This window comes from Belonocnema kinseyi, chromosome 10 (assembly GCF_010883055.1).
Source record: "Belonocnema kinseyi isolate 2016_QV_RU_SX_M_011 chromosome 10, B_treatae_v1, whole genome shotgun sequence".
Taxonomy (NCBI): domain Eukaryota; kingdom Metazoa; phylum Arthropoda; class Insecta; order Hymenoptera; family Cynipidae; genus Belonocnema; species Belonocnema kinseyi.
In genome coordinates, this window is record NC_046666.1 from 86,253,782 (window position 1) to 86,265,224 (window position 11,443).

The following is an 11,443-nucleotide window of genomic DNA, read 5'->3' on the forward strand; positions in this document are numbered from 1 at the left end:
ATGTAAAATACATGAGTGACCTTGTACTTTCGATCTGCAGGTTTGCCGCACAAGTACCCGTCGGAATGGCGCAGTGCTAGAGATAGTGGCAAAAATGTAAGGGAAAAGAGGATTGGGCTCATGGTGTCGCCTTGAAAGACACCTCTCTGAAACGTGACCTTGTTAGTTGTCACACGATTTTTGCCAGATGAGATAGTAAATTTGGTTTTCCAGTGCGGCATCAATCTCTCTATGCACCCAACTATTTGCGGATGAACCTTTAAGATTTCCAAAAGACAGATGATAAGTCTATGGGATGTAGAATCGAAGCTTTCCGATAATCAATCCAGGCCATCGATAGGTCACGCTGGTAGAATGCTGCAATCTTTGCAGACACATCTATCGATGAGCCGGTTCTCCCGACATCCGGCTAAGCGTTTCTTTGAGCCTCGTTGTTCATACATTTCTTGCCACACAGGTTGAATTGCCCGAACAATCCTATCATTTAGGATAGCTGTGAATATCTTATAAAGCGTGTTCAGACAAGTTATTGGCCTGTAGTTCTTCGGATCAGCTAAGTTGCCTCTTTTCGCAGGAGTATTGTGCGCCTTTCCACCAACCACTCTGGAATCGGCTCTTCCGACTTCAAATATGAGGTGAAAATACGGGCCAAATGCTGATGGGTTGAAGAAAACTTCTTCCAACAGAAGGTTTTGATACAATCTGGTTCCGGTACGGAATAGTTCTTCATCCCTCTTGATACTTTTTTCACCTCCTCGGTAGTGATGGGTGGGCATTATTTATCAGGTGTTATGAGGGCAACATGTAACTCCTTGAAGCTATTTATATTTTCTGAGTCTTCGTCCAGTCTATGCTGAACTTCGTAGACTTCTCTCCAAAATACTTCGACCTCCTCTGGTTTGTGTGGGTGTTCGACAGTAACTGGAGGGTCTTGGAAGAGTCGAGATGGGTCAGAAAGAAACTGTTGATTTTCTCCGACCCATCTCTCCCTCTGCTCTAGACTTCTCTTAGCGTCAGATAGTATCCGTATTCTCTCAATAATATGCTGCCTGATGGTCAGCAGCTTTGACTTGTTAAGTGTGTGATAACGGGTCCGGAGTTCGCGCGCGAACTTTCGAACCTTGGTAATAATAATATAACTATCAAATTCTTTACTTCATTTTTAAAATTGTTTACAAAATATTTGTTTAGAGCATACTGATTTCTATGTGCTGATCAATTTTTAACATAAGAGATAATTTTAAACTTAGTCAGAGTTAATTAAATTGGGGGAAAACAAAAAAGAACGGGTTTCTGCTATTATCACTCCAATTAATAATTTATTTCGAATACTACTGCACATTAATTCTGCACTATACTTGTACTGCGCAAAAATTTGTAAAATTTCATAAAAAGCGGCTATGAAAATCAGAAACCTTCATATCTGAAAATAACAAGATTATATTGTATTCAGAAAGTTACCTTAAGAACCTTTACTACTTCGACTGGGAATTTCATAAGAGCTGTATTGGTAACTCTTCTGTATATCCGGTCGACAAAGATCCCAGCCCTGATAGCGTGAGCAACAGAACGAAATTTTGGTTTTTCGTCTGCTTTGCGCCTAGTAGTGGCTAACTGTCTTGTGAAAGTCGAAGCCAGCCATTCGCGTACTTCCGGTGGCACAGCATCTGGTTGAACTTCCGATAATTCATCGTCTTCATCGGCCAATCGCCTATGGTAACACCAATTTTACGTTAATGGTGAAATCTTAAATGCAAACAAACACTACAAATATTTATAAAGATTAATTATATTTCAAAATTTAACATGATTATTATTTGTAAGCCTTCATAATTATAAAATGAATCCCAATAAACATAGTGTATGTGATTCTGAACTTGTAAAATATCTTTCAAGTTTCAGATTTTTTCAACATACATTGGTTTCGCATTTTATGTTCCTTTTCGCTACAATATTTACTAGATTTTATTTACACAACAGAAAATAATAACATTCAAGCACATTATATTAATCGTGATGTACAAAAGATCTAAGCGCTCATTCGAAAGGGAGTTCTTCCTGTTTATCTAGTTTTATTTATAAAAATACTTGTACTTTTTTGAATTAACTTTTATTTTATATATTTAATTCTATTGTTTATGTAATACCTCAATTATTTAAGGCTAACATTTCTTTGTTCTGTGTGCGATGTCAACATTCTATATCTATTACCAAGATAAAAACTAATTTCTTTTGCACGACGAAAACATCACCAAAAAAAAACTATTCGCTAAAGCAAATTGTATTCTCTCTGAGCTAATAGATTTTTTTCATTTTAAAAACATATTTGGACGTCACGGTACATAATTTTATGTCGTATAGGGACGATAAGGTTAAATGTATACAAAATTATAAACCTATACTTGAATTAATGGTATTTGTAATATTTTAAAAGATGCATGTTTAAAAATTTTTTAAAGTTATCTTTGGAATTTCTACTTTTAATGACCTACTATAAATAACAAAATATGTAAAAAGAATATTAAGTTCTAAATTCTACAGGCTTGAACTTTTATAACTATTAGTGAAACATCCACAAATCAATCTTATCATGTAATTTTGCTTGTTATATTTTGTCAATTATAAGAATACCAATGAAAATATTAAATGGTATAGTGCGATGTTGTGCGTCTGAGTAAATAATGGATTATATAAATATTTGTAATTGATTGCTTACTCAAATGCATAAAATCGCACTATACTTTTTACCATATATTATTGAGAATTATTTTGTTCACATAATATAGCATTATGTTCTCGAACCTTTGTCAATGATACAAGTCCTTTTTCCTTTCATTTTAATTATCACCATTTTTTTACCACAATATTTTTTAATAAAATTAAAGAACATTATCGTGACCATTCTAAATTTGAAAAAATTTATTAATTTAAACAAAAAGATTCATAATATGAAAACCAGAAAAACTTTGTTTAATTAACAGTTGCAGTCACCAATTATTGCCAAACAATATCGCTATTGCCAATACAAATTTCTTAATTTTTTAAATTATCATGCTACGAATCGTGTAAACTTTTGTTTATTTAATATTAATAAACTCGCTTATTGAGAATTGAGATCAATGGTTTAAAAATTAATTTAGTATTTCTCACAGACAGATTTACTCGTAATAATTTTAATATCAAGCTGAGAAACTTTTCACCATCCAATATCTATAGAACAATTTTAGTATACCGTTCAAACTGGTCATCAGTTTTATTGGAAACTTGTATTGCTTTTACACCGTGAGCCTAATAAGTTTCAAAGACTTGAAGCAGAATTGTTCGTTAATAAAAGAGATAATGAGAATTGCTTAAATAACGGGCGGAAAGACGTAAAAGGGGTAAGCACCACTTTCTTTTTAAATTGAGTTTTTTGAATTTTTGAATATTCTAAGTATCAGCTCTCCCTACCGCGTTGTAGGAATGGTAACATTGTGGATTTGTTTTTTCATTGATTTTTAAATTCGGCCTTGGGGATAACTCCTTAGCCGTATAAATTCTTTTTGGAGTAACTCCTTACAGCGGCTGATGGGAATTTCGTGTTCGAGATAGATTCGAAATCTATGGGAATGCGGTGTCATATAATGGGCACACAAGTTGAATGCAAAAACAAAATGCATCCAAAAACTTATTCTACAGACTTTTACGACTATTTCAAGCTATGATTTATTGCGTTTTCTTTGTTAATGGAGTAGTATGGGGAATACAAAGCACATCATTGCCTGCAATAAGATATTTTTGCATAGCGATTTTGTCACTAAGTTCTGTTATTTTGTTTAACGCTTGTGTTCTGTAATATTTTAGTGGCATTTCAAAATCGAAAATTTTATACTCTTATTTAAAACATTTCGAAACCACGAGGATTATTGTGAATATATATGCACTAGAACTTCGTGTAAAAAATTGAACATTATTTGGTGCTTGAAATGGCAAAATGGGAACGTTTTTTTGTCGCGGTGTAAAATTTCGAAAATGGCGATTACCCCTCTTTGGTTTTCCGCCCTAGCAATTTAATAACTAATATAACTAATTTTAGTCCTTTATACAACGTATCTTACAAGTAAAAAAGAAAAACAAAAAACAGATATTACAATTACCCTAAATATGACTTTTAATTACCCATAGATATTTATCATGAAACATAGTAAAAATTGAAGTTAAAAAAAACGATATGCAAGAAAAATATTATATCATCCTTCATTCCTAAAAACAATTTATCAACAGCTGCTTTGTGCAGAATATTCAAGTCAAAAGACCAGATGGCACAATTATTAATTAGAGATTTTAAAAAGCATATCTGTTTCTTCATAAATAATTGATTAATCGCAAGTCACCTTCTTCTGAAAATAATAAGAGATCCAATATTTATTTTTATCTTACTAAACATGTTACCATATTTACCCCTATCGACCATAGACGAATATATGTTTCGCAGTTTTTTAAATTGAGTGATTTTAAAAGGGCTCTCTAATAACTTTGAATTTTTTCTTATTGAATATACTATAGTACAGTCTGTCCAACGTTCACGTATATATGTCAAGATTTTTTTGGTTACAAAAAATAGTTTTATATTTTGCAAAAATAAATATGAAACAAATGTTTGAAAATTAAAAACCTTTCACATTATTTTAAGGGATCATTACTGCGAAATGTATTTGAATCGGTCTTCCATATTATTAATTTAGCATGTTGACAATTCAGCAGCGCAAATTGCTGCTTATATACTTAGAAGCACCATTTGATTTTACCCATACACGCAGAAAAAAGAAATGTAATATTTACTTATCAAGAATTGTAAAGGGTTTCTTGTAACCGTCACAGTATAAACTGCTCCTAATAAGAGGGTGAAAATGTCAAAATCACTTAGCATTTCGTAAATATCACAATGAAATTAAGGTTAATTTAACGTTTATCCTTCAGTAAAATAAACCTCTATTCCCTTGTATTTCATACTGTACATTATGTAAAAATCACTGAATCGAGATTAAAATAGTGGTGCAGTGGATATTACCGAAAGGTCGGTACATGCTACCGATCCTATTGGTTTACTTAGCTCGCCCCTAAAGTCGGAACGCAACCTATCCGCGCGGAGCACCAGGTGAATTCACGGCGTAATCGGCAATGAATGGATTGCATCACCTCAAAAACATTCCTTTTTGACATTTAGGTGACAGTCGTCATATTAATCCATATTTCCACTTAGCAAGAAAGGGGATTTATAAAAAAAAAACAATTTTTGATGGCACAACTTATTCACAGATCGCGTACACGCGAGAGTTTATTGGAGCGAGACGTGTTTTTGTTCCGTGACTGTTTCAGCAGACATATAGATATGAGGTAAATGCTAGAACTTTTGCTGTGTGCCGCGATGACATGGTCGCGTATTCAGAAGTCGTTCCCGAGGTCACCACCCTCATGTACGAATGAATTTCAAAATTATTTTACAGATCGCAACTCGTGTAATAGTGTAGTGGTTAATTCCATTAACTTGCGTACTTAGGTTTATGCGTTCGAACCCCCCCCCCCCAATTGCGTGTGAAATTTTAATTGTATTATAAGCGTTATAACTTACAAATACCGATGAATTATAAGTATATCCGAAAATGTTTATAAGAAGCAACCGTGCGCTTATTTATTAATTATTTTTTAGTAATACTTTTTCACTTTTTTTAGTGCTCTCTTAACTGTAGTTTACGCCGATAACATAATTTAGATCTATTTATATTATTCGTTAAAGTGACATGATAATTCGTAATTGCAGCATCGAGGAACTGTACAGAATAGCGACTGGATCGGTAAAATCTACTGATCCGCAGGTCCGCACCACTTGAGAATCGGTACTGGTAACCATCAATGCTAGTCATATTTATTTTCCTATAATTGTAACGTTGATTGGACAGTCGTGTTGTCCACATACGTACTTGGAAGATCATTAGATTTAACTTAGTTTCAGTAAAAAAAAGGTTCTTTTTTCTGCGTGTAGTGCTAATACTACAGTCTGTGTCAGAAGAAAGAAACCGCGTTTTTTTTTTAAAGTAACAAATATATTCTGGTCCGCTTTTTCCGACGTGATTGTCCCAGCAGAGGGCAAGAATGCCAGCTTTGTTTCATTTCAGTATCACTTAAAACCTTCTGGTTATGGCAACCAAACCAAAATGATCGAAAAGTAGTTAAAGCCTCAGGAAGCGGTGTTTTTATGTTCTCACTCAAAAGGACTAAAATGATCGTACTCGGCAGCTGCAAAAGTGATTTTAAAATCGAAAAAATCCGCTGCGAAGCTGAACCAGTGGTAGAAGGTTTATAAAAATGATGACCGCTTTCCGAATCAGGGCTTAAAGCGAGCGAACACGAGCAATCAGGACAAGGCTATACTTGATAACGATGGGGATAGCAATAGAACATACTTAAATGTAAAAAAAGTTAATTAAATATCTTTCATACTTTTGGAAAAAATGCGGGTTCTTTAATTTTGAGATAACCAGTAATGTATATCATCATCGTTCGGGTTTTCGTGTGTGAGTAAAAATGTTACCTATATACAATGGAATATAATAGAGTGTCCGAATTAAACATGCACATGCATTTATTCCAATAGAAAATAAACTACGGCAGTTGCAAGCCTTAAATTTTAGAATCTTTATAAGTACTTCCCATCAATGTCAATGGCGAGTTTTCAGCGTTCCGGAAGCAGCCTTACACTCTTTAGGAGTCCACATAGAATCTAGTAACTGTGGACCAGGTAAGTAGGGGGGTGCAATCCACGCTTCAATTCCAGTCTTATATAACTAAACCTTCACTATGCGCGCTGAATGTGGTCTGGCGCTGTCTTGCGCAATGATGGCATTTGATAAATTGCGCTGACAGAATCCAATTAGAAACATTATATGCAAGAAATTTACGATAAATCTTAGCATTCACTATTATTATTTTGCTGCAGAGTTGCTAAAAGGTTATGCCGTCAACGTCAATAGAAATTCTCGGTCACTCCAACCTCTGGATTGATGCAATAGTTTCTTTATTTGACTTTTTATTCTTTTTCGTTATAGTTAATACAGTGGGCTTCCCCACGACATTCTTTATTGTCACTTCTGACTACTTTAAATTTCTTAAACCATCCCTATATTGCCGTAGCTTGAAGTATCGACAATCTAGCGCTGTGTTTAGTCCTTTTTTATGGAACTTATATTTTTTTATTGCAAAATGGCAAGTTTTACATAATTTCGTTGATCCATATCGGCCACAGAGTTTTGGAGTTCTTGCCGATCCATCTTTTGTTCGCCCTAACAAACATCGTGGCAACATCCCGCTTTGTAACGAATGAGTGTTTACATGAAGATTCGTTACGTTCTATTTGATTTTTTGCATGCACTTTATGTGAAAAATAGAATCATGTATTATTGAGTATAATAGCGGAATTCCTATACTATTTTTCTATGATAGTTACATTTATGTGCTAAGCGCGTAAAGTTCAGCACGATTCGATTTTAGACATGGCCTCTTTCAGGATCTGAGGATGTTTCAGAAACACTGACAACGTATTATTAACATTGACGGGAAGTACATATAAACATACGCAATTTTCAGACTTATAGCTTTCGTAGTTCATTTTCTATTGGAATAAATGCTTGCTAATATTTGATTCGTACACTCTATCATCTATCAAAATTTTATTACCGGAATTTTCCAGTTAAACGTTTTATAAGCTAGTTTGTGCAAATGACGTTCTACTGCAGTTTGTGTATATTAATAAAAAAATGGAATGAAATTTCTCAACTGGTTTGTCTGGTCTATTTTAAAATATGCATCTTTTTTGTTTAAGAAAAAGATTTTTTTTTTAAATAAACATCGAATTAAAATAATGCATGCTCTTGTAAATAAATACGAATTCACGTAATACATTTATACAAAAAGGCATGCATACCCAGAGTTTTTTGGATCATTTTTCTTATCTACCGGGCAAATAAAAGACTTTTAGGAATTTGAGGTACACATAAAGTGAAATTCAGTGTTATGTATAAATATTACAATGCAAAAAAGGCCATCGTTTGTTCCAAGAATAGTTTTATTAGATAATCAGGAAAAATGTTACCTGTGTTGTGGTTCGCAAGATTCTAATTTTTAAATGTAATCCGTTTGTCACGCGCAAATTATGAGTCATTAAGGTGCTACGCCAGTTTCTCACTTTCCAAAAATCGATTTTTTATTGCGTATTTCGATAGAATATTGTTCGAAGAATAATTTTCTGAAGTTATATGGCCATATCATATATAATTTGGAAATGGGAGCATACTAAGCGCATGGGCATATGCCGAGAGACGCGACATGAGGCGTACGGAGCTGGCTGAAAAACGGCACCAAGAGATCATGAAGGAAGCACGGACAGCTCATAAAAAGCTGCATCCGAGCAGTAATAATTTATGATCAAGAGGAAGGCGAATTATATGGCTCTGTAACAGCAAAACAACTGTAAGTATGAATCAGTAGTCAAAACTTCAAACGCGTTTTTCTCGAAACTGCATTTTTCAAAATGGCTGCAGTTGTAACTCGAAAACTAATTAACCGATCAACTTCAAATTTTATACGAGTATTTGGCATATGTTTTTTCTTCGGATGAAGCACTATTGTTTTTGATTTAGAAAAAAATGAAATTTTGACATATGAAAAACGCGCGTCTTTTAAATGGAAAATTGAAACTTTTTTTCAAAATGCTGTCATTTTTTCAATTTTTAACATTTTCAAGAGATAGCGGTTCACCCAGTGGAAAATCTCATATAGTTTAATGAAAAATTTGAATTTTTTTATTTCAGGCATCCTGATGTGATGTACAACTGCAGCCGTTTCTCAACTTTTGTTTGAGGACCTCCGCAGCGCCACATATTTGCTCGGCTTTAGATTAACATTTATATTTCGAATTGTTTTGAATTTTGTTTTAAGAGGTACTAAATATAATCGCAAAGTTTTAGACCATTCGACCACGTAGTTTTTTTTAATCCCGAAGAGCCCTTGATTTTAGACCCGAGAAACTAACGTAGCCCCTTAATAAAGGAAGAGGTATGGAAAAGGAGTTGTGGAAAATCAAAAGTTTCTAGAGGTGCAGAATAATACTTTCAATTTTGTATATGAACAAACCTACGGCGTACACCCAGATGGCCAGTGGCGGCTGTCTCCGAACTTTCAGCATCTCTATAAACGAAATCAAAAACAAATACAGAAACCAAGCTCACATAGACCATTCCTTAAACCAGATATTATTATTTTGTAAACTAATCGGCACTAGTTCCTGCAAAAATGCAAAAATTCATTCCGCAATCCAAAATTGTACTTTTATAGTGGTAAAGCAGTCAACATAATGTACCCAGTGGAAAATTAACGATTGGCTTCATCTTGACAGCAGTACTAGCCCAACATTGGTAAATATAGGGTCAATGTCTACACAGTATGGGACCTATACTTAGAAGCAACAAAAACTAATGATGAAGATTTTTTTTTAATATTGAATATAAATTAGCGTTAATGCTTTATTTCTAATAAATATTACTCTGAAAATTCAAATTATTATTTATTATTCATTATTCATAATTTATCGTTTCTTATCGATTACTTATTACTTACCACTTATAATTTATTAATTATATTAATTACTTATTACTTGTTACTTATTACTTATTACTTATACTTATTACTGATTACTTATTACTTATTACATATTACGTATTACTTATTACTTGTTACTTGTTAATTATTACTCATTACTTATTATTCATTACTCATTACTTATTACTTATTACTTATTACTTATTATGCAATATTTTTTATACTACCGGCTATTATTGATCCAATATTGCGCCAATAGTAAGACTTTGTGTAATTTTCCACTGGATAAATGGATAAAAATCATTGAATAAACAATTATCAACGCTATCAACACATAGTTTATTATACAATTTGGTCTCAACAGAAAACATGAATTTGGATTATATATAAAATATATGCATTATTTTCTTTAAATATCTCTTTTATTGTCAAATAAAGTCAAACTTACTTTTTAAAGGCATCAAATAACACTTTCAAATGTAAAGACATTTTTAATTCAGTGATGAGGAGATTTAGGAAAATTTGATGCAGTTCTGAAGAAAAACATACTGAATAAAAACTAAAACGTTCACAAATATATGTAACCTAAATAAATATTTCAAGGAACTTTTGTGTGAAGAGACTATTGAATTTATTTTGCATATGCGCGGTTATTTTTATATCTCCAGACATCGAAATATCTTAAGAAATACCCAGCTAACGAAAAAAATGTCTTTAATAAAAACTTTTTATTTTTGAAGGGGAGAAGTGACCCCTTCAAAATTTACCCCAAATCCCAGATAGTGGGTAGGGGGGGGGGTAACTTCAAAATTTAAAATGGAAACCTATATTTTGCATCGTAGATTAAGATTCTCTGTGAAAAATAACATTTTATTTTAAAAGTTTTGTTTGATTCGCGCCAGATGGCGCTGAATTAGCGGCAAATGACATTACTGACTGTTCAAGAAATGCAATTCTAAACAAAAAGAAATGAAGGTTGTTTTCAGAAGAGATATTACATGGTAATGAATTTAATTTTTAACACCACTTCCACCCATCTGGGAAGGGGTTTGAGAAGAAAAAGAAGGTAAACGTTAGTGAATGAACTACTTATAGCGCACCCCAAGAATAACGTCGTGGACGAGTTAGTTGTTTGTTCCTTTTGGGCTGCCTTTTTCGGTAAGTGCTCTGGCCTCTCACCATTAGGGTGCTTTTTTCGGTGAGGTCCCATTGCCCCTCACCATCGGGGTTCTGGTTTCTGATATTAAAATTTTACATTAAGTACTCAAAATGCTGTCTTTTCACTTCGATGTACTTGTTGATCCGCGCTTCAAAATTTTGCAAACAACTGTGGAATTGTTATGTTGTACGAGGGTGGATCAAATATAAACCGGTTTTTTACAAATACTTTTCTTAGCCAATCGCAAGCACTCTCACAGTGTAGGATCTTGTAATGTAGTGTATTAGGAGTGGGTAAAACGCTTGGTGAGCTGTTTGACTCAGTCAATTCGTCAGTACAGCTATGAGTGAGCAACAGGTTCCAGCGTCCGTTGCACAACGGGTTATAATAAAGTTTTTAACTAAAGAAGGCGTTAAACCGTGCGAAATTTTGACTCGATTGAAGGATCAGTATGGGGATGATACTCTGTCTAAAACTCAAGTGTTTGATTGGGCCGAAAAGTTTAAGAGTGGACGAGAAAGTGTGGAAAATGTGAGTCATAATCGACTGCCAAGATCAAGAGTCTCTGGCGATAACATTGGTGCAGTTCGTGACCTTATTGAAAGTGACAGGCGGTTCACTATTCATGAAATCGCTTTACAGGTGGGCATT

General features: G+C 33.7%; 1 protein-coding gene across 1 annotated transcript in view; it reads right to left on the minus strand.

Annotated features, from left to right (window-relative positions):
- Positions 1-11,443, minus strand: part of LOC117182227 (calcium/calmodulin-dependent 3',5'-cyclic nucleotide phosphodiesterase 1-like) — a 1,276,250-nt gene that overhangs the window by 57,269 nt on the left and 1,207,538 nt on the right. Inside the window, exons 10-11 of the mRNA XM_033375310.1 lie at positions 9,169-9,222; positions 1,462-1,711 (exon numbers count right to left, since the gene is read on the minus strand). Of these exons, the coding sequence (XP_033231201.1) occupies positions 1,462-1,711; positions 9,169-9,222 (304 nt within the window). The remainder of the gene's footprint in view (positions 1-1,461; positions 1,712-9,168; positions 9,223-11,443) is intronic.